Below are 24,549 nucleotides of genomic sequence, written 5' to 3'. Positions count from 1 at the left end.
GTGCAGAGTTTTTAATGCGGTGGTAGCAGTTTTCTCTAAGATATTTCTTCTTCACTCCTTCTATCTGTGCTCATATTGAACTCATCCTTATTCACCAGACTTCCTAAAATTTCCTTATCAACCCCAGGGTGTATAGTAGAACTTTCACTTCATATAGCTGAGAAAATCTCCCTCCTCGGATCATTTCCACCACCCTCCTTCACAATATTTTGCTTATGGGCTTTTACATTTGGTATAGTTATTACAACTAAACCCTCCTCAGACAAGTTAATACCCTCGGACCAAGCCCAAGGCCCAAATACACACTCTAACCCTTCTGCCCCCACAACAACCAACATCCCAACTTTTATTTTCTTATTCTACTCATTAAAATAATATATATTACCCACTAAAATAGTATAATATATTCCAATACAACTCTCTTTCTTTCTTCTCCCCTATCTCTCTTCCACTTTATCAATTAAAATATATTATAATTTTTACTAAAGTGCTACAGTGCCATCCTACATTAGGATGGCACTGTAGCACAATTACAAAAAAATTTGCAATTGTAAGATTTTACAAGTCCGGCTGCTATACTCTTTTTGTACCTTCATACTAAATTTTCCCTACGTATACCATTTACAATTGCCAATGGGAATACTCTAAACATATGTGAATAAAATGCATTTTTATCTTTCTAGATGTTGACGTAGAATCATATTCACAAAAAAATTCCAACACCCTATGATGTAGAATGCAAATGTAGTAATATTTTTTCTTAAAAACTATTATTTTATTCCACCTCTAATTATTTTTTTAAGCATTATTCTCTCTAAATTGTCTTAGTGACATTGTTTCAATCTGATTATAATTAATGTGTGATTTAATATATGAATAATGCTATGTTTATAATATTTTTACAACAATTCTTATATTATAAGATATTATTGATTTTAATTTGGATCATCAATGACATCACTTTTTTTAAATCCATCATTAAAAACCTTACACTTATAATTTTTTTTGAAATTATTATAGACATAACACTTGTTTTGAAAAGGTAATTAGTTTTTTTGGATGGGACATAATTTCCTAGTTAATGTCATTTAATCTGCACGCTAAGTTTACTTATAAGAAAATGCCTTCAATTTTAACAGTTGAGATGTCTCTTAAATGTGTAAAAAAAAAATCCTAGAGCTTGGGTTCCCCAGCTTCGCTTGTTTTATAAACCAATAAAAAAAAATAAAAAAATAAAAAGAGAAATGGAAATGCGTAAATTTGCTAGAGCTGGAGTATAAGGCAACTAGATATATTAAAGCAAAATAAGAAAATATTCGTTTCCTTTTATTTTTGTCCCTTCAATAAAGCAACTGTCACTTCTTATTCTTACTACCCTTATTACAAACTCTAAATCTGACTTTAGCAACTACTTCTACTTTTCTCTACCACCACCCACTACCCTTATTACAAACCCTATACCAGACTTTAGCTACTACTTCTACTCTTCTCTCCCACCACCAACTACCCTTATTACAAACTCTATACCACACTTTAGCTACTACCCTTATTACAAACTCTATACCACACTTTAGCTACTACCTCTACTCTTCTCTCCCACCACCGTTACCCTTACTACAAAACCTATGAAGCACGGGTGCAGATTTGGATTTGAGTGCGGGTGCGAGACTCGGCAATTTTTGAAAAAGCAGGGTGTGGGTGCGGCGGGATACATTTACTAACAAATTATAAAATATATTTTCATATAATGGTAAATATATACCAATATAAGAGCAATAATAACTACAAATAATTCAGTAATTTCAATTTAAGTTATTTAACATACAAATAATTTGACAAATATATAATAAGTTAATAACTAAATAAGAAATCAAATCAAGTTTATATATATATATATATATAATTTTTTTTTAACATGTATTTCGGCCAGTTTCTCGGCCAATTTTGGTTGTAATCAGCATGACTCGGCCTAAATCGAAGCTGAACTAGCGCGACTCGACCTGAATTGGTGCGAATCAACCCAAACCAACGCAACTCAGCCAAAATTGGCCCGAATTGGCGCAAATCGGGAAACGAAAAAAAAACGCGAATCGGCATGTTGCCGAGTGTCTAGTGCAGGTGCGGTGGCCCTAGAGCCACACCCATGCCTTCTAGCTACAAACCCTAGAACAGACTCTAGCTACTCTTCTCTCAAAATGGCCAGAACCCATACTCATGTTCTTATCGATTCGTTCAACATTCGGAAAATATTAATCGGGCTAATCGGTCCCTGTCTCTTGGCCGATACATTCTATTTTCTGTAGTTTTCATATATGCCAAAAATGGCAACTGAGCTTCCAGTGATAACTACCGACACCGAGTACAAGCATGCTAGTTGTTAGGTGGAAGAAATTTGTGCTAAGCCTCAGTTTCTAAACTTTATCTCCGAGTGCGGTGCGTTGTTTACTGGCACGGTGGCAAAGACAGTAAATAGTAGAGAAAAACTCTTTGTTATTGCCCTAAAGAATACCGCAAATATGGCCAAAAAGGTAAATAAGAGTCTTGGAGATATTGAAATTTCTAATTTGTTCATAGAGGTCAAATCAGATGTTCAATCTTGCAAAGATGATTTGGGTATGAATGTACATTTGCTTGTTGAAACTATTGCATCTCTAGGGGCAAATTTCTCCGTGGTTGGGGCAGATTTAGGTATGATTGGAAAATCGTTGGTAAACTATGAGTTGTTTCAATCAAACTATATGAATGAGTTGGTTAGGAGTGATCCTAAATTCTTTATCAGAAGGAATGAGATAAAATTATTGAAGGAACATAGGGGTCTGTTTATTGCACTTTTCATCACTTCTTCTTTCCTTAATACAAGATATGAAGTTCATGACTCAACCAAAGCTTGGTTGATTCATTCATTTCCCAACGAGTTTAGCAATAGCAAGGTCACACCAGACATAGTGGTGGCTAAGGATGGCACAAGGGACGTTGAAACCAATAGAGAGACCATTAGACGTGCTCCCTCAGGTATAACGACTGTAGTCGTTGTCTATATCAAGTTTGGGATTTACAACGAACGTATAGTAATTCCCAGTTTGCCCAAGTTTCGGTTTGTTGGTGAAAACTGGCAAGCCACCATCATTCAGGGAGAGCTATATCGAATTGAAAAGGAGCTCTCTACCTTGCACACGGCAACGTTCAATAAGTTCAACAATACTTTCACTACAAGAAAAATGACTTAATATAACGAAAAAAGTCGTTGCAATAACAACTAATGTTGTCGTAATAGGTGCTATTGCAACGACAAAAAAATCGATGCAAACCGTTGTAATAAACTCCGAGGCAATAGGTTTATGCAACACTAGATTTTTTATGCAATAAATTCCATATATTGCAATGATTTATATATTGCAACGATTTACTTTGAAAATCTCGTTGCAATAGGTTTTTTTTTTATTAAACAAAAGCAATAGGTTTATGTAACACTAGATTTTCGTTGTAATAAATTCCATATATTGCAACAATTTATATATTGCAACGATTTACTTTGAAAATCTTGTTGCAATAGTTTTTTTTTTTATTAAATTTTTTTAAAAAAATAATTTTTTCATTAACCTGTTTTGCAATTCAAAAACCATATCTAGGTACTTTACTAACAAATTAAAGATATCCATAAAAGATGAAAAATTTGAAATACTTCATTTCAATACATATGTCAAAAAACACAAACATATACACAACTTGTTGAATATATATTCAAACATATAGTTTCAAAAAGTATGCAAAAATCAATACAATATAAAAGAAAATCTTTAAACTGAGAAAGAGCTCTCTAAGAAGACTGAATTAAGAGAGACTGAAATTTGAGAGAGAAAATTTAGAGTTAGTAGATATGAGAGTGAGATGGAAATTTGAGAGATAAGTTTTGTAGTTAGTAGATAAATTTGAATTTTGAGATACGCTTAAGAAAGAGAGAAAGTGAAATGAAAAAAAGAAAAAGAAAAAAGAGATAGGCGTGTGTGAGTTAATTTTGAGATGAGAAAAAATAGGAAGATAGATGTGGTGAGAGAAAGTGGGAAATTGAGATGAGAAAAAAAAGGAAGACATGTGTGGTGAGAGATAAATATTGAGATGAGAAAAAAAAAAAGAAAAAGGAATAGACATGGGTGAGAGAGAGGAAATTAATGAAAAACAAATAGCGTCAATTTCTCAAATTTTCCCGCTACTCAATTACTCACCTCCATTACATCAATAAAATTTGATGTGAAATAAAGGTTTAACCTATTACAATAATATAGTTCGATGTGAAATAAAAAATTACTTATTGCAACAACATATCTTAATGTAAATAAGAGTTACTTATTACAACAACACATTTTAATGTAATATAATAATTATTGCTATAATTTCATATTGATGTAATAAATTTAAGTTACTATTACAACAAAAAAACAACCAAGAGAGATAATAGTATATATATATATATATATATATATATATATATATATATATATATATATATTACTTTTTGTACCATTTAAATGCATATTCTTAAACAAGTATTTTGTGAATAACAATGTTTAGTTTGAAGTGAATGGAACGCTTGATTTTTTTTTTTTATTAAATTAACTACATGACTATTGTCACAAATGATATATGATTTTAGGTCTTTGATTGATTACGTTACTTATTTCTGTTAATCGGTGCAGCTATTTATTTGTTGTTGTTTTTTCTGTTGATTGGAACACTTAATTGTTTTGTTGCTTCTGTTGTTGTTTAGCTATGAAGGGGCCAAACTTCATCGGAGAGGAGTTGACGATATTAAATTCGACTGGACCAGACAAACATCAAGCTGTAGCCCTTGTGTTTAGTGCTGAAGTGGCCTTTTATAACTGCAGATTTAGTGGGTTCCAAGATGCCCTCTATGTTCATGCCGGATCTCAGTTTTTCCACAACTGTATCATCGAGGCTACCATCGATTTTATCTTTGGTAAGGCAACTGCAGTATTTCAGAACTTTCTAATCTTAGTGAAGCAGTTGAAGCCTGGTCAAGTTAATGTTCTGACCACCAATGGTAGCAATGGGATGGCAAATCAAAGGGGTATTGTCATACACAAGTCCCTGATTGGAGTTGTGCCGGCCAACAAGATTTGGCTAGAGGATTCGAAAAATTCAACCTACTTGGGACGGCCATGGAGTGACACGGCTGCGAAGGCAATTATTAACAGCTACATTGGACACGTCATCCATCCCGATGGTTGGCTTGATTGGAACAGCCGTTCTAAACTTAATTCAATTGATTATGTGAAGCACCAAAACATAGGCATAGGTTCGCGGCTGAGCAAGCGGGTGAAATGGAAAGGATGCCGAGCAAATCTCTCAGAAGCAGAGATCTAGGTGTTCAATATCAGAAACTTTCTCAGAGCCTTTTGGGTCCAAAATTCTAGGTTTCCAAATGAGTTAGACATTTAGTTTACTTTACATGTTTATGTAAGTTTTTCTATTATGAGAGTTGGTTGGTACTGCCTCGCTTACATGCCTTTTTGAACAATTTTTAATTTGGTGAATGTTTAACACAAATGTTTGTGATGTAAGACATTTGAAATGTTTACTAGTCTAATCTACACTTTGTTTCATATGTTCTGATTGTCTTCATTAAAAACCTAGGATGTGTTTTGTTCATTTGATGGTCTTTAGGATAGCAATTTAAAATATATATATATATATATATATATATCATTATCAATATTTTAGTTTTATTTTTTCTATATCACACAACCATTAAATACAGAGACATGATAATAAATAAGAAATATTGTTGGAGAAAATTTTCTAGAAATTGTAAAGCATATTTTAAAAGAAGTGGACAATCTTAAAATCCTATAGTGAGTAAGTAAACTCCATGTACTATCACAATCAAAGCATGGGGTGCCCTTTTGTTTTTGTTTTTGTTTTTTTTGGTTTTTTAAACACTGATTACACCAAAAACCTCTCCAACACCCAAACATACTATGAAGACAGTTATTTTTGTGGTATAAAATGATTCAGAGGTTGGGAAACGTAGAAATTCTGCCTGGAAACTTCGGTTCTAATTATCACAAGTCTTCATGTTGTGAGCTTGTGACTGCATAGAGAAGACTTTACAAATCCATTAAATAATTGCAATTAATTGCTTTCTAAAATACAATTACAAGCCTTGTACTTGCACCCTCCATTAGGTGTTGGCTGTTGGCACAAATGGAGTCCTGAGGTATTAGAGTTTAGGTGTTTGTGAGATACTAGGCATGGTCAAATATCATGCTTTTGCGCAGCAAGAAGCTAGAAAAACTTTGGGATGATAAACAGAATATAACCTTGATCATGATATTTCCCCAAGTTATTATTTTTTGCATTGCTAAATGAAAATTTTAGGAAGTCAACTAGTCCATCTCAAAGAATCAAAATAAACAGAAATTTTTATTATGTCTCTAACCAAGATTTCAATCTCACTAAATTTTGTACTCAAGTTTCCTTTTAAATCTGTACAGCCTTTCCCATCTTAATTTGATTCCTTCAACCATCATATTTTCCACCAAACCCATCCTAAACCAATTCCTTCAACTACCACAGTTTCCACAAAACCCATCCTAATTGACCCACCTAGTTGTGGTCCAGGGGTCCTACCCCTAATCACTCAGTGCTAATCCAAATGGACAAACAAAATGAGCTGGTAGAAGTGTTAACCGTGGATACTGGAAAACTCAGGTGCTCAGGCAAATCTTTAAAATTGAAAGCAAGTGAGAAGGCAGCTGAAGATCTATGCAATATAGGCTTGGTGGGTAAAATTTTGGCAGATAGAATCATTAACAAAAATGCAGTCAAGGCCATTATCTTAAAAGCTTGGAGAACAACAAAGGGATTCAGATTGTTGATCTAAGGGAGAATGTGTTTTTGTTCAAATTTGCCTATGAAGGGGATAAAAAAACGCATCTTAAAACTAGGGCTGGAATACTGAAGGATTCCCACTGATTTTGAAACAATGGCAAAAGAATTTAGCTATTGAAGATATGGATCTCTCTAGTATTCCACTTTGGATCAAAGTTCATGATCTCCCCATTAAGTATATGTCAAAGGAAAATGCAGAAGAGATAGGGGTTTTTGTGGATGAGGTTTTAGATGTGGATATCACGGGAGATGGGAAGATATGCATGAGCAAGTTCCTAAGGGTGAAGGTGGAGCTAAAAGTAGAAAATCCTCTCTAGAGTGGTTTTTTTCTAGATAAAAAGCCACAACCAGACTTATGGATCCAATTTAAATACAAAAGAATAGCTGAGTTTTGATTTTAATGTGGCAAGCTGGAGCACTTAAAAGCTAAATGTACACGGGGGACTTCTTCTGATGAATAATTAATGCTCAAAGAACCATATGGATTTGGTCCATGGATGAAAGCAGAATCAATCAATAAAAGAACGACCAGATGGGTTGAATTTATTGCAAAAACTGCCCAAACATCAGATGAGGATGGAGAAGGGCGAATTAAGGCCCTGGGTCAGAAAGTGTGTAGTTTTCACGCGTTGGGTGATTTGGAAAATGAGAATGGGTGTGTGATTCCAATGAGACCCAGGTGAGTGTCTCGAGGAAAACTCTATCAAATTTTGAAGAATTGGCTGCTCATGTCATTTCAAAATAGACCGGTCTTGGAAACTTAGCCAATATCCCCATTCGGCCCCAACTAGATATCCACCACGTCTTAAAAATCAAATGCCTCTTAACCAACTCTTAAACCTAACATCCCTCAACTCGATAACCCCTATGGAAACTGACCTCCAAGAAAAATCTAGATCCCTCACAACCAAATCTCTAGAACATCCCATCACATCTCCACTAAATATACCCACCACTAATAACACATCCAAACACTAATAACACCTCCAAACACACATCAGTAACACAAAACCATACCCAAATTCCTTTGATTGACTTGAAATAAGTTAATAAAAATAAGTGTTGTCAAACTCACACTGCGTTTGAGTTAGGATGAAAAATGAAAATTATTTCACTATTCGACTTATTTTTGCTACTATTTATAAGTCTCACTGAACTTTTTGGCATTATTCATTGGTCATACTTTACTATTTCAACTAACTTTTACTTTTATCTACAGTACTTTCAACAATAATTTTGCCAATCATTTAGAATAGAGTTACATGAACTACTCAAAAAAGCCTCATACTTTAGTTCCATGATCATAGCACAACGATGTCACATGACTATAATAACTGAAGTTGCTGCATATAAGCTTGAATAGTCTTGCGGGGTATTCCCTATTTCAATAATATGATTTCAAAATATACTTATGTGGTCTATGCTTGTGTTCTAATCCTCTTCTTTCTATTATTATTTTTTTTTTCTATTGGAAGGTTAAAGGTGCTGACTTTTTATTTCTATGTGGAGGAGTGGAAGTGTGTTGATATAGAATGCCAGCTTAATTGTTGGCTTGTTGTAGTCTTTCTGCCAATAAATTTACTTATTCTTTTCTGTTTTATTTCACACATGGACACAAAGAAGGTCGTGTGTAATCCTGCTCAAATGCTTGTACCAAGAATTTGTCCCCAACTAAGAAGATCTATGACATGGATGAATTTTATATTGTTTCTTGCAAATAAATAAAGTCCAATAAATGTAGGAAGGATTGTTCTATATATTAGATGTTTGGCCCTGTTCCATGCTTGGTTGCAGTATGCAAAGGTTAATGAAGACTCCAAATTTTTTTTCAAGGATAATAGCTAATTAATACGACACAAGCATCAAATTCCTTCAAGATTCAGTCAAGATTCCTCTTTTTGTTAACCTCCTAACCTTCCTAAATCCTTAATTATCAAACTCCATTCAAGAATCCTCCAAAGACTTATCAGAAAAACAACAATCCTCCAAAGACTTATCAAACAAACAGTAATTTAGTAGTGGAATTTCTAAGATTCTATATCAAAACGAGTATTAAATTTAATTAGATAATATAATAGTGGAAATGTCAACTAAAACATCTTTTTATTATTAGCACCAGTGAGTCACACATCCAAATGGATTTGAATCTCGACCTTCTAATCTATTATTAGGAAAGAAGCAAGTGTAAATTAAGCTATAACTCATTGGCAGTAATAGTTCAAAACCATCAATATAAAATTAATATGAAAATTGACAAGAAATATTTTCTAGCTATATGCTAACATAAATAAGGAAATGAAAAAATAAATCATATCGATAGCATTTACTCGTTCAAATTTGAGAATTGTGCTTCACTAATGTGAACTTATTATAGCTAAGCTAAAAACTAATTTCCCTATAATATATTTAAATCATATCATCATATACTATATAATAAAAATTGGGCTTAAAATCCATGGTTGCACCAAGTAGCTTCACCAAATTGCAAAAATCTTTTTAGATTTTTCAATAAATTCATTCACTTAAGGTTTTAGGTAAAAACAAAAAGTTTTTAATCTTTATAAATTTCTTTGGATAAAGTAACAATAAGTGTTCTAATGAACTTCTTCTTCTTCTTCTTCTTTTTAAAAAAAATCTATAAAGTAACAATTTTACTAGCTTACATTAGTATTTTTTTTTTGGGATAAACATTTATCCTACATCATCAATTTCCTAATAATAAAGTAACAAATTTAAGAGTATTATTTTTTCTTATCAAATTTTTTTTTTTATTTTGGAATAAATAACAAAAAAATTTGCTAATATTTATTAACTTTAAGGTAAACTAAAAATAAAAATCTAATAACATTAACTATTTTTTTAGATAAAGTAAAAAAAAAAAACTAATATGCAATTAACATAAACTTCTTAATTACGTAAACTCCTTTTTTCTTTCTGTTTATATCAAGTTATCAATTTCTTCACAATTTAAAATTTTCCGATATAAAAGTGGGTATATATACGGTTTGGTATATTTTTCCCTTTTCCTACTGTACTGTTTCTTAATATATTCTTTCGTTCTCATACTTACCTTACCTATGAAACTTGTATATATGTATTTGCCTTCTTCTTTTTGTTTTTTCATAAAATTCCCTTCTTTCTTTCTTTTTTCATCAAATTGAATATGTATTTGTTTTGTTAACTTTGATCTAATTTATACACTTATTAAGTTATTATGGTCTTCAAAATCAATCGTATATCTTCCATGAAAACTAACAAATTAATTTAACAAAAATCTTATTCACTTTTGAAAGATCTGTTTTCTAATATGTGTAGATCCCATAGGTAGCCAAGAGACCAAGATTTGAGTATCCAAAACCATGATAATGAACATCACTCCACAAAGAATGGAGATAGAAAATTGATTAAATATAAAAAGGATGATGTAAAAATAATGGATGTTTAAGATAATGTGAAATCTCCATGACTTCGCTGCCTCCCCCTTACTATAAAAGTTAATTCAATATTCATGTGAGTATCTTTACTTTAACTCTAATTCTAGATTTTTTTAATGTTTAGAAATTAATATTGTTTATAATTATTGAATTCAAAGTTTCTTTGTGTCTATATATTTATGTGTGTGTTATTGTGAATTTTGCTTTCAATTTTTTTTTTTTAAATCTTATAAATTTGAGTAGTTTTAATTTGTAAATTCAAGATGATTTATTGGGGTTAAAGTAAAATATTAGGTCAATTTTAATCATAATTCATGCAATAGTAAGGTGTTAGATGTTGATATTAATTTTATGCTCATTTACATTAATTAACATAAACATCTTAGCATGTTTAGTGTTGATATTAATTTGACACTTAGAGATGCAAGCACTTCATTATAATAAATATAAATGTTATTATACCGGTATGTTATAATTATTATTTGTTGTTCCTCACCCTACTTTACCTTAATTGTTATTTGAATAAGTAAATGTTATATCTTAGTCTAACCGGGTGTAGCATTTCTCTTCAATCATTAATTAGTTTTTCCCAATAAAATTATTCATATTATAAGTTTATGACCAAAACCGTGCAAAGCCCAGCCCGTTTACTACTAAAAGCTCTTAGAAAGTTAAAATAATTTTACTATTTTATTTGTTATTAAATTTAATTATATTATTAAAAAAAATTAAATTTATATATAATTCTTTAATTAAGCTGTGCATCAGAGAGGCATAATACTAATTTCTAATAATCTATAGATAAATTCAATATCTAAAATTTTATACAAAATATACTTCTAAATAAATAAAAATAAATATTAACTTCCTATGATCTATCAATAAAACGAATCCTAATCCAAATCCAAATAAAACAAAACTCTATCATGATCTATCCAATGGCAAATTCTAACAATTGACTGGACAAAACACTTGTGAGCCTAGAAAAGAAGTGAAGAACCCCACATGCATGCAGTTGGCTCAGGCTCCAAGGGCAGCTCTCACCAGCGAAAACGATTTGGATCGGGGCACCATTCACGGCGGTGGTGCACCACCAAAGGCGTTGGCTTCAACTCCGTCAGTCTTATCGATCAAAAATTCTGGACCTTGTGTTTAAATGCGTAGCCGACCATGACCAGATCATCGATCTCATTGAAAACTGAGTGTATGATGAATTCCTTCACATTGTCAGCACGATCGTTTAAGTGAAAACAAATTCCGACGTGATTGAGAACTTGCCGCCAGAATTGGTCCATGCTTCCAAGAGGGATCTCTGGGAATAACTTACCATTCATGAGGCGATCTTCCCAGAAATTGACAATGTCGTCAGCAGATAGAGTCATTGCTTAAATCGATCCATATTTTCACATATTTTTTCCATTAAAAAGATATTAAAAATTTTAAACCCTTAAAATAAATACCAAAATTTCAAAGATAAAATCTCTCTCTCTCTCTCTCTCTCTCTCTCTCTCTCTCTCTCTCTCTCTCTCTCTCTCTCTCTCTCTCTCTCTCTCTCTCTCTCTCTCTCTCTCTCTCTCTCTCTCTCTCTCTCTCTCTGTGTGAGAGATTAATATATAACTAGTATATTTTTATGTGGTTTTATTGCATGTTATACAATTAATTTTCTTCTTTAGATGGCATTGAGGAATATTATTGCCCAAGTGAATGTTGGGGCATTGCAAATGTCTAAGGACAAGCACAATACAAACAAAATTTAACACTATCAAGTAACAAATACACAAAACAAGGCATAGTTGATGTTTAGCTAAAACATCAACTACGGTATTTTTTATAATAAAATTTTGGAGGGGGTCCTAGATTTTGAATTTTTAGGTCCATTCTTGATTGTGAGCTCCATCCCTGGTTGTACTTTTAAAATTTTCAACCCTTGTTATTTTTCAAGGGTTGGCGATCCTCAAATATCAAGGGTAATTATCAAGTCTCTTAAAATAATGTAAATTTTTTATAATTTTTTCATAAGTTTTGACCCTTGAAAAAACAACTTTTTTTTTTGTAGAGGTTACGTAACCAAATGGTTTGAATATCAACTTTACCTTCTAACAAATTATTATGGAAGAATAAAGTATCAGTTGAACTATAATTTAGTGGCGGCAATTAAAACCACAATTCAAAAAAATCAATATAAAAGTTGACAAAAAAAGATAGCTAAATGCTTACTTTTTTTTATCCCTTTAGATGGGCAAATGCTAACTTACATAAGGAATTTAAAACGTAAATCACATCGATAGCATTTGCCCATCTAAAGGGATCAAATTTGAGAATTGTTCACTACACTAATCTTTTTTAATTTATCAATAAATATTCAATATCTAAAAATTTATACAAGGCAGAATTTTAAATAGATAAAGATAAATACCAACATACTATAATCTATTACTAATAAAACCAAATCCACTAATTTAACTAATCTTAATCCAAATAATATATTTGAATAAAGCAAAACACTATTATCATCTAATCCAATTGCTAATTCAAATAATTTACTGGACGAATCACTTGTGAGCCCAGCCGGTTGGCTCTAGCTCCAAGGGCAGCCCTATCTCGCCGAAAACGCTTTGTTTCACCCACGTACCATCTGCGCACCACCAAAGGCATTGGCTTAATCTCCGTCAGTCTCATCGATCTAATATTCCCGACCCTGTTTCTAAGAGCGTTGCCGAGCCTGACCAGAGCTTCGATCTCATCGAAAACGGAGTGTGTGAATGCTCTCACGGCTTTGTCACCGCTACAATTGTGTCCGTAAAGACAACGTTGGGCGTGAGTCCGAGCTCGCCTCCAGAAGTGGTGCACTGTTCCAGAACGGATCTGCGGGAAAAATTCATCCTTCTCGAAACGATGGTACCAGTAATTGACAATGGCGTCGGATGATTCCTGACACTTTCGTAGACACTTGATAGAGTCACTGCTCAAATGGGTAGCGTTAAAAGTTGCGGCGTTGTCGAACTTGAATCGTGCTCTGCGTGACAAACTGTAAACCTTGTCGATTATGATTCTGATGACTTCGGTCGAGTCAGCGGTGTATTTGGTTGGTGGGATTTGCATGAGTTTGGTGAAGCAGTTTCCGAGCGACGATGGATAGTAGTTATGCATGCATAACTCATTCACCACCTCGTACGGTGGCGGAAGCGGTGGTGGTGGAGGAGGTGGTGGTTTCACGACCACTAGGAGATGATGATAATAGTTGTAGATGAAAAGATAAAACAGGTAAAAGTTGTAAGCAGTGGCTAGCATGGTGAAGATTAGAGTGGAGGGTCTCATGGTTGCAGTTATATATAGATGGGATAGTGTTTAACAAAAACTCGACGAGGAACGACTGGCAATGCACTAATGCTAGCTTGCAAAATTGCCAATTTATACGTAACTTGGGGCATGGTCTCTTGTTGGGCTACAAACCCAGTAGGCCCATTGACAGATATCTGTTACTTGGACTATGGACCAGAAGATTTCACATTTGAGAAATGATTGATGACCATCTCAAGCCTAGCTCAAAGGCTAATATCTCTTGCGTACACAAACCTTTTGAACTGAAATGGTGAACTATATAAAAAAGCGAGTGTAATAGAATGTACCTAGCTCTTTTCCTTTCTTAAACAGAAGAATGACATCATGCAATTGAACATAATGCCTTTTTTTGCGAATTTGGTTTTAACAATATATCACTTTGTAAAATATATTCTCATTGAAACGTATGTGGAGGTATCTTGTGTTCATTTACATTTCTTATGGTTTGCTTTACGAGGAATTCCTTAAAGCAAACCATAAGAAATGTTATTCTAGATTTGACAAGTACCAACAATTCCTCTTGGGAAAACATCCTATCGGGGAAAAATTAAAGAAAAAATTTATTCTAAATTAAAATTGTTCCTTGGAAACATATACAAAACCAAATGAGAATTGAAGGAGAGTTAGAGAGAGATAAAATCGTAAATGTGAGGGTAGAATGATTTTTTTTTTTTCCCTTCAATTCTTTCTTTATATGTGATGTTAGAACTTTCCGTATCATCAAATTCTCTTAAAATTAATGTCAAATCCTTATAAAGCAAACCATAAAGAAAGTAAATGTTTCATAAAGCAAACCACAAGATCGAAAAGTAAGTATCACAAAATTAGCCACGTGATAATTTTATATTGTAAGGATATACTACATGGGTGGTATGTTAGTTTACCCTCATGCTTATTACTTTTATTTGGCATCTTCATGGTCTGCTATGCTTCTTTTTATACAATAATTATGCATTTATTTATTATTTTTTGGTCACCTTCTCAAGGATAGTAATGAAGAATGGATGAATGGATTGTGTGTTCTCTTTGTATAGGCTTTCTAGACAACCAAAATATTAGCAAAATTGTGACCAATTAGACATGGACTATTTATAACATGGAATTAATAAGGGATGTAAAGGAGTAAAAGTACAAACAGATTCCTTTTTCGTAGCTTCTTGGTTAATTAATAACGTAAAACTCGACTGCAGAGCTGATATCAAATCATGTGCATGATTGTAAGAACATCTTCGGAAGACATTGAGAGATGATAGTTAGACATATCTCACATCTAAGAAGCGAACCACTGAGTGGACATATTGACAAATGTAGGATACAAACAAGAAAGGTAGATATCCCAATATTTGTTACCTTGTTTTTACAGAGACATTATTGGAACCCCTTTATGAATTATGTGCATCCTATGGACAGTTATGTTGTACTGAACTTCCAGTTTTAAACACATATTTTGTATTTCTAAGCAAAATATTAAAGAATTTCCAATTATGTCATGAAAAATTCATTCTTTTGCTTTTACTCCGCTCAATGATTTTTTATTTTTGCAACAAATGAAGTTTTGATTCTAAAGGACTTTAATGAAACTAAAACACATTTTTAAAACTCCACGACTTTAAAACCACATTTTTAGATAGGTAAATCTATATGGTAAAACTTAGATATAGTTTGATGTAGTATATTAGATTTAGATCTACAATTAAACTAAAACACATGGCTCCATTTATTCAATACATTACAAACAATGTTATTTTTTTTAGAAAAGTTAATTTAATACAGTTTTGTGTTTAAATTCAATTAGAAAACCTAATGTATTTTATGGTTCTACATAAGAAATTTTACCTAAGTTCTACCCAACTTATGTACTTTGCTTTCCTATGTATGATGAAGAAAAAAAAAAAAAACAATTATTGCCTTGCCTTGCAATTTTTTGTATGCATATTTTTGGTAAGATTTTATTTTATTTTTTTTTTTTAATTTGTGTTTTCCTCGTAGCCCTAGCAACACTCTAACTGTTTATGTGAGATATATTTATCATAAGTTCTCATTACCTCACTTTAAAGTTAATTATTAACAAACATTGTTGTTTCTATTGTTATTGTTGTTGTTGTTGTTATTGTTGTTGTTGTTGTTAATGCCAAATTTGTAACAAATATGAAAAGAAAGATATTCAGGTTAATTTACAACACAGTTCAAATAATATTAGTCAATGAGTGATATTTTGGCTTTGCTTGGTATGAATTCTGTTAAGAAGGCCCTTGCATGCATGATACTTCACCCACTACATGCTTATAAATTACTGTTTTATAGCTAAGCAGTAAAACATTTTGCCTTTAAGTAAGAAACTAAAGTTCAAATCCTATAAGACGGACAAATTTGCAATTCAAAATTTTAGTTGATGGGATTTTCATCAGTGTGGTGAGGCACTCCTGAGCGTGACGCTCCAGAGCGTAGCTTCTCTTGCAAGACTCATACGCCACCTAGTACGGTGGCAGAAGCCGATGGAGGAGGTGATTCGAAGGGAAGATGATGAAAAGGAGGAGAAATAATGTAAGAGCCATAAGCGGCTAATAGGGCGAAGAAGATTATTAGAGTGAAAGGTTTCATGGCTAGAGGGTATATTGTACTAGTGTTTAATGGCTGGTGCATGGTGCATGGTGCATTGTGCAATTTATACCATTGTTAAGTGGAGATCGATGGGATCGAATTGGGACTCTAATAATTGTGTTTTAGTTAGCTTAAGTGTTTGAGTATGTTATAGTAACTCATTGTTACAACATATTTTGTAATTGGAGTCCTGGAGTGATTATGGATCCTAATCTTATTAGTTTATTAGGTTACAAACTCGACTGTAAAATACATACTATATTTATATCAATTAATCTTTTGAATGGGGAGTATCAGAGAATTTTGATTCAAATTAGATTTAAGAGGTCATGATTTCTTTAGGTAAATTCAAATTTTATCCCTTCTTATCTTTTGTTTTCACGAAAGTTGTTCCCTCAAAAGCAACCAAAATTTTACTTTTATCTACTCTAAATATTTTTTTTTTCTCCCTTAAAATATTTTTGTACGTACGTATCAATGTATCATTGCACTTAAATTTTCTTTTTCTTTTTTTTTTTCCTTTTTTTAAACAAAAATTACATCATGGAACAAAACAGTATGCGGAAAAGGGATGGAATCCTTCTTTTTCTTTTTCTTTTTTTCTTTTTTTGGGGGGTGGAATTTGGTTTTCGAATTTGGATACATGTTTACTTTTTTTTTGGCTCACCTCTCAGATCTAATTCTCTCCCTTCTTCTAGCTCTCTTCCTTCATTATCTCCTCTTGAATCCCAGCAACGTTTGCAAATTCATCAACCTATCTTAAATCTAGATCCCGTACTCATTAAACCTAAATACAAAATCCATATAAATCATCAAAGAACCAGCATACAAGCAGTGGTGGAGCTAGGATCTAACTTGAGAGGGGGAAAAAATTACATTTGACATCACATTTACGTACGTGCAAGCGAACATATACATATTGATATAGTGTTTGAGATCAATTTGCAAAATGACAATTCATTCATAATGTGTATGCTAAGCAATATTTGAATGCAAGAAAATTTAAAAGAAAATAACATATTCATTATATTATATTTATCTATTAGGAGTTTATTTACATAAAAAATCATTTTGAAATTGTAATTATAAAAAATGTTATAATTCTACTTATGAAATGGAAAGGTTTTTAGTTGTTAGATAGACATAAAGTACAACATACAAAAATTTCTATTACGTACAAGTAGGCTATGCTCTCAATCCTCCCATGAAAGCAGCTGCTCTTATTGTGTATACGGTTTTATAGTTTTTCATAACTAATAACAGTTTTATATTTTTTCCTAAAATGCATCTAGACTAGCTAGTAAGTAAATATTAACAGATTTTTTGGGTGGGGCCAGGGGAAGCAAGTGCCCCCCTTGACCCCCCCCTAGCTCCGCCCTTGCATACAGGAATAAGCATAGTAGCAGCGGCAGTTGAGAGAGAGAGAGAGAGAGAGGTGAGAAATTGTGGGTTTGGGTCGAGAGGGTGAGAGGTGAGAGAGTTATGTGGGTGTTTTTAAATCTGAGAGGAGAGAGAGAGAGAGATTAAATGAAAATAATAAATAAAAATAATTATTTAAATAAAATAGAGTATATAATAGATAATCTAAAGTGAGTGTTTTTTAGAAGTGATTTTATAAAAGATAAGGTTTCTCTTTAAACTAATTTGGAGGAGAGATGCCACGTTCACAACATTTTTACAACATTTTCACAACAAATCATAGGTGGTTCGTTATTATTGGTTCAAATTTGAACCTAACACGAAGATTACATTTTTGCCCCAATAATAACAACCAATAACAACCTACCACTTAGAATTTATTGTGAAAATGTTGTGGACATATCATTTCTCAATTTGGAGAGGAACCCTGCAAACTCCATCTATGTCTTTTTATTAAATGTAAATTTTAAAAATCACACCATGCATTTTGTATATATGTTGTTTATGTTATTAACACGCATATCAAACTTGCACTGAGGATCTTGCTTAGGATTTAGTTGTACACTTTGCTGCAGCCCTCTATTAATATTTTACCCCTTACATCACTTTTGATACTCTTTTAATTCTTAAAGATTTGTTTCCTTAGTCTGAACCTCACCCTTTTATTACTTTCTCAACACCCTCAATATTTTCACCTTCCTCACTGGTCTGGGATCTCACAAACACTCTTTCTTTTTAGCTTTGCCTTTCCTTCTCTCAGTAATTTCACCTGATTACTGTGCAAAGAAGAATAGAACTGTGGAAATGAAGCCTAAACAAGAGACTAAATAAAATAAACTAATGATTGTATTTTCTACCTAAGCTCTCAACCTATCCTAGCCACCTCTAACCACTATCAGTGCTGTTGTTTTAACAAGTCACAGAGTCAAATATATAGGATTCTATCCAAATACAAGAAATTTTGAACGTGCTTGAACTATGATGCTTAATAGTAGATTTGAATTAATAATATTACGGAAAAAAGCTTTATAAATAATAGGAAAATATCTCTTACACACTTTTTTTTACTAAAATATTTCCTTGAAGTCATGATTGTGAAATTTTGTGCAAAAGTGGCACGTGAGTATAATAGATATTTTCCAAAATAATAATGGAGGCATAGGATGCATTACAATAAGTAGAGTACAAAATAGCTAATTTTTTATGGACAAAGTTTAATTATAAAATTAGTTGTAACTTAAAACTACAACCTTACTCAATATTTTTTTTTATTAGAAGTGAATTTTGACAAATCCATCATTGGATTACGTCTTCTTCTTATATCCTTCATGCTTAAAAATTTCTAGAAAATTAAAGATTTACAGCTACGTCATCAATAAATTGTTTAAATTGCAAGCTTTTATAGTTTAAAATTATGCATATAATATAAGCTTATAAATCATATAACAAATAATATCTGATTGACATAAATTTTACATGTGTATTAAGAGCGTAAAGAACATGCAATTAAAGGTTAGATTTTCAAAATATTTAATAATATTTATTTTATTGAGTAAGGATGTAGCCTTATGTTACAACCAATTTTATAACTAAACCTTATCATTTTTTCTATTGGTTGCTTATATGGAAATAAGACCCCTAATTCGATAAATGGACTACTTTGAGAGATATAATTTGTAATTCAAAAATTCATGATTATTCTTTATTTATTATCAATATATAGTACGCGTATTGTACGTAAACCTTCCAACTGTACGTGAATATAGGCGACTCTTTCAAACTAAGAGTATATTACTCGTTCTTTCTTAAAAAGATTAGAATCGACTACCAACATACGGTTCCTTCAAATCAAACACGACATGTAATTATTTTATAAAAGTTAACCCTTGATAGTGATCAGCAACTGTTATTCGTCCATAGTGGTCGTCTCCAAAGTAGCCTTCAGAAAGAAGAAAAGAGAAATATGCAACACAAACATAAAATATGTACGTCCAAGAATATCACCAGTCGTCCAAAAGAGAATCTTATCGTCTAATGAAAACCAGGTTGTCCATACCACGAGAAGGTATGGACGACCAATATCACACTTAGTTAATTTCTGAGTGTTTTCCATAATCTCAAATGGTTAAATCACTAAACCTTATATCGGAATATGGGGTGAATTCCTCAAAATTCGCTCCACTTTCCCCACTAAGTCCACACATCTTCCACGATGTTAGTGGGATCTAATAAGTAGACCCACTCCAAACACTCTATAAAGGGACGAAGCCTCATCTAACCAAGGTACATTCTACTATTCATTCTCACTACTCTTGTATTTTTAAGAGAAAACTAGCTTAACTGTTAAAGAGTCCTTAGTTAGTTCACCCTAGTCACCTTTAATAGTCACACTTCCTTTTCAGATCAACCAACCGTCGAGAAAGCCCGGAACATTTAGCCTACTAATTTTCATGCATTATCAACCCTAAACACACATTCACTCAATATTCAATATATTCATAGTTATTTTATAGAATAATCCAGTGATATGAACTCAAAAGGTTAAAAAGATGACATATACGGTTATGCACCCTAGTCCCAAGTATTCTAAAGGTTGTGCCTTCAAAAATTGCTCTCAGCTCTCTTTAGCTCTTTGTAATAAATTTTGCTCTTTTTTTCAAATAATAAAAAATAAAAATCTCTCTTATCTACAATTATATTCTATGTAATATATTTCAGAATTGATATTTAATATATTTAAGAGAAGTAATAATTTATAATTACTATATATAACGTATGGTAACATTGCTTTGGGGAAGATTGCTTTAGGGAGTTTGTTGGATTATTGTATTTATCTTCATAAAAAATATATGGCAAATGTCTCCATATTTTTGTTACGAAGTTTTAAAATAGCATACTTTCAAATAAATAATAAATCAAGATAAGCTATAAATACTTCTAAATTATAATAATCCATTAATTAAACTAATCTACTTAAAAAACATTTAATAAAACTAACTAAGACAAAATTTAGATACAATACCTTTCGTGCTGTTTCTTAAATTTTCCTCTTAAAATTCAATTATGTGACTATTTAACTAAAAATTACACACAGTAAAATCTTAATGAGAAAACCTAAAAAACATCTAACTACTGTACCTAAATATTGCTTTTATAAATATAAGCTACAAACACTACAAGGTACTTCTAATAATCAATTAATAAAACTAATCCATATTCTACTCCAAACTAATCCTAATCCAAATAATTTTCATGGTGTAGCAGTGAGATTTCTTCTTTTGAAGAAAGGTTTCTTTTTTCTAATTAATCACACAAACGGAAGGAATGGTATCATTGTCCGTGCAGGTGATAGAAGACGAAGCCTCTTCAACGTTTTTCCCATCCACACAACCAAAGACGATTTGTGGTGCACCACCAAAGGCGTGGGCATCAACTCCGTCAGTCTCACCAATCCTTTGTCGTTACCGTATGTAAGGGCTTTACCAAACAGGACCAGTTCATCAATCTCATCGAAAACGGAGTGCATGAATTCCTTCACGTTGACATTGTCAGTACAATTGAAATCCCTACGACAATCTTGGACGTGAATGTCACTTAGCACCCAGAAGTGCTCCAAGGTTCCGTATTTAAAGTACGGTGGATCATCATTCATGAAGCCATGCTCCCAATAATTGAGAATGTTGTCTGACATTTCTTCACAATTTCTCAGACACCCCATCGAGTTACTGCTCAGATTACCAGCGTGGACAGTTATGTAGCGGTTGAACTTGGAGCGTGCGATTAGTGACGAATTGTAAACCCGGTCGGCTAAGATTCTGAGGATTTGGGTGGAGTCACTGGCGTATTTGGTTGATGGGATTTTCATCAGCTTGGAGAGGCACTCAAGAATGTCAGGCTCAGGATTGTAGGACGCATGTTGCACAGTACGACGCGCAGGAAAGTCAGGATTGTGTTTTCTTATGCAGGACTCAAACGCCGCGGAGTACGGAAGGGGTGGTGACTCGAAGGGAAGATGAGGAGGAGAAGGAAGATTAATGATGAAGGTGCCATATGCGGCTAATAGGGCGATGAAGATTATTAGAGTTAAGGGTTTCATGGCTTGAGGGTATAGTGTTTAATGGCTGGTGCATGCTAGGGCTTGCAAATTGTGCAATTTATACCATAATTAAAAGTTTGTGCGTGAATGGGACTCCAATTATTTGAGTATGTTATAGTGTTTGAGTATGTTATGGTATATAACTCATTGTTACAGCATATTTTGTATTTGGAGTCCTAGAGTGATTATGGATGCTGAGCTTGTGTTAGTTTATTAGGATACAAACTCTATTGTAAATTACTAAATTTATCAATTAATCTTTTGAATGGCTAGTATCGGAGAATTTTGATTCAAATTAGATTCAAATCCAAGTTTAATCCCTTCTTATCTTTTATCTTCTCAAAATATTTTATTTTCCACCCTCAAAATATTTTTGTACGTGCATATCATTGCACTTTTTTTAAAAAAAAACAAAAGAATTACATCATGGAAAAAAACAATATGCCAAAAAGGGATGAAAAGTCCCTTTAATTTTTTTTGGAATTTGGTTTTGGATATATGTCTACCATATCACAGCTATGATTGTTGTTATTGTTATTATTATAATAAAACACCTCTTTTGATACTCTTTATTTCCTTAGTCTGAACCTATTAGAATTATGGTTAAGTGATTAAATTCATAATTTCCTAAAAGTTTAAACTTTTCAGACAATCAATAATTTAACATGGTATCAGAGCAGGAGATTCTGAGTTCGATCTCTGTTTTCACTATTCCTCCCATTTAAAATATTAAATTCCCACTTGTTAGCCTCCACTTACTAAGGGGAAGTTTAGGCCCACAAGTGAGGGGAGTGTTAGAATTATGGTTAAGTGATTAAATTCACTATTTTCTAAAAGTTTAAACTTTTGAGACAATCGGTAATTTAACAGAACCTCACCCCAAGACAATTTGAAGGACCTTTTTTAATTTCTCAACATCGATATGTGTGGTCGTATGCTACCCTGACATGTCTTATTTGATCAAGTTATACATTCAAAACTTTCCAAATTCAAACTTCCACCTTTATTTTGATAGAAGGTATTAAACATATTATGACCTAAGTGATCCAAACTAATAGTAAACCTTTTATTCATAGAACAAACAAATTAGTCTAGAGTTCTATATAAATAAATAGCTAAATTGCAAATTACATCTCTAAAGTTTTGAGTGTTTGGATTTTACACCCTAAAATTTTAGAATTTGGACTTTACCCTTGAAGTTTGGGTGTTTAGATTTTGTACACCCTGATGTTACAGAATTTGGATTTTACCCCTTAAAGTTTAGGAGTGTTTGGATTTAATACCCCCAAATTCTGAAACTTTAGGATGTAAAATCCAAACACCCTCAAACTCTATGGAGTAAAATCCAAACACTCTCAAACTTCAAGGGGTAAAATTCAAACACTTCCAAACTTTAGAGGTGTAATTTACAATTTACCTAAATAAATTGTGTATTGAGTTAATTGTAACACAAGAGCTTAATAGTAAATATATAAACATCAAGGGTTTTTCACCTGTGATATAGACCATCAGACTAAACCATGTAAACACTTATACTTGCTCTCTTTTATGCTTCCACTCATCAATTAATTATACAAAAAAGTTTACAAAAAGAAAAGTAGTGTCAAAACATTACAAGTTAGACAGACCTTTAATAGCTAGGCAAAAGTAAGGTATCCAACCACTAGAAAATAAAAATGCCTATCATAATTATTTTCTCAAAGAAATTGGGAGTGAGGCTGTCTACTATTACTTCTTCTAGACCTCAAAAAAATGTAAGTTTTATGCATTAGGTACAACATTTTCTTTTTCTTTATTTTTAAAGATAATATGAATGCCATGTAGGATTTCAAACATTTTGAATACCAAATTAACCTCTAATGAATTGTGTTTCTCTTTGACTAGGGTTTTTGAAGAAAAGAAAGAAACACTAGAAGAGGGCTTAAGAAAGATGACTTGTTTGGATGCACGAGGTCTTTATTCTCTTGTCATGAAGACGCAAATATGGGAATGTGACTAAAATGGTACAAGTAAAAGAATAAAAATCAAATGTAACATTGAATTAGTATTATACTTGTACGGGCGAGATTTGGATCCTAGGCGCAAATAGCAATAAGACTAGAGCCCAAATAGCCCGGTACAATGAATTTATAAAGAGTAGGCTTAAAAGTTAGACTTCAATGGAAGGATCAGCGTGCACAGTAAATCAATGATAACATGAAAATAAATAAAATTAGATTGTGTTCGAAGAAAATCGCTCCTTGGCAAAGTCCAAGGAGAATAGTTATTGAATAGATCCTTTTTGACTTGGTTACAATTTTTGTTCTAAGTTGCTACAGTATCCATTCCCACCATTTTTTCTAACCCTTTTCCTCTGGAAGCTCTCTCGCATTATATAGCCCCCTTTAGATGATCTTGGCCCTCCAGTTGTTGGTCGCCCAAATTATCACTTGAGTTTCTGTTCCATCAGATCCCTTACCAAATCCCTTGTGAGTTGTGTCAATCAATGCAACACTGTTCAGGGGCCTTCTCCACATAAATGCAGTCAGGAAGTTTTAAATGAGGTGGCAGCCACCATCCCTTCAATCAAGATTGGACCCTTCCCCAAAGCTTCTTTCTTCATTGTGACCTCCTCTGGTAACATACCACTGAAGTGACCTTACCATCTGAGAGCATAACCTCCTCGGAGATACAGTGGCCTCCTCAGAGCTGCAATGGCCTCCTTGGCCTTTGCTATGACATGTGGCATGATCTCCTCATTGGATTTCT

General features: G+C 32.7%; 2 protein-coding genes across 2 annotated transcripts; both read left to right on the top strand.

The window, feature by feature from the left end:
* The first annotated feature begins 2,516 nt into the window (after positions 1–2,516).
* LOC142628391 (putative pectinesterase 30) lies at positions 2,517–3,227 on the top strand. The gene has a single exon (XM_075802502.1). The coding sequence runs from the start codon at positions 2,517–2,519 to the stop codon at positions 3,225–3,227; it is 711 nt and encodes a 236-aa protein (XP_075658617.1).
* Positions 3,228–4,767: 1,540 nt separating this feature from the next.
* On the top strand, positions 4,768–5,382 carry LOC142628390 (pectinesterase 3-like). Its single transcript, XM_075802500.1, has one exon. It carries the CDS (start codon positions 4,768–4,770, stop codon positions 5,380–5,382), a length of 615 nt encoding a protein of 204 aa, XP_075658615.1.
* The last annotated feature ends 19,167 nt before the right edge of the window (positions 5,383–24,549 follow it).

The sequence above is a fragment of the Castanea sativa genome, chromosome 3, assembly GCF_040712315.1.
Source record: "Castanea sativa cultivar Marrone di Chiusa Pesio chromosome 3, ASM4071231v1".
In the NCBI taxonomy this organism is placed as follows: domain Eukaryota; kingdom Viridiplantae; phylum Streptophyta; class Magnoliopsida; order Fagales; family Fagaceae; genus Castanea; species Castanea sativa.
Note: the sequence above shows the minus strand (reverse complement) of the source record. Positions and strands in the feature narration are given on the sequence as shown.

Bases quoted from the DNA above. Each gene is read 5' to 3' on its own strand.
- LOC142628390 (XM_075802500.1), top strand. From the start codon at position 4,768: ATGAAGGGGCCAAACTTCATCGGAGAGGAGTTGACGATATTAAATTCG.
- LOC142628391 (XM_075802502.1), top strand. From the start codon at position 2,517: ATGGCCAAAAAGGTAAATAAGAGTCTTGGAGATATTGAAATTTCTAAT.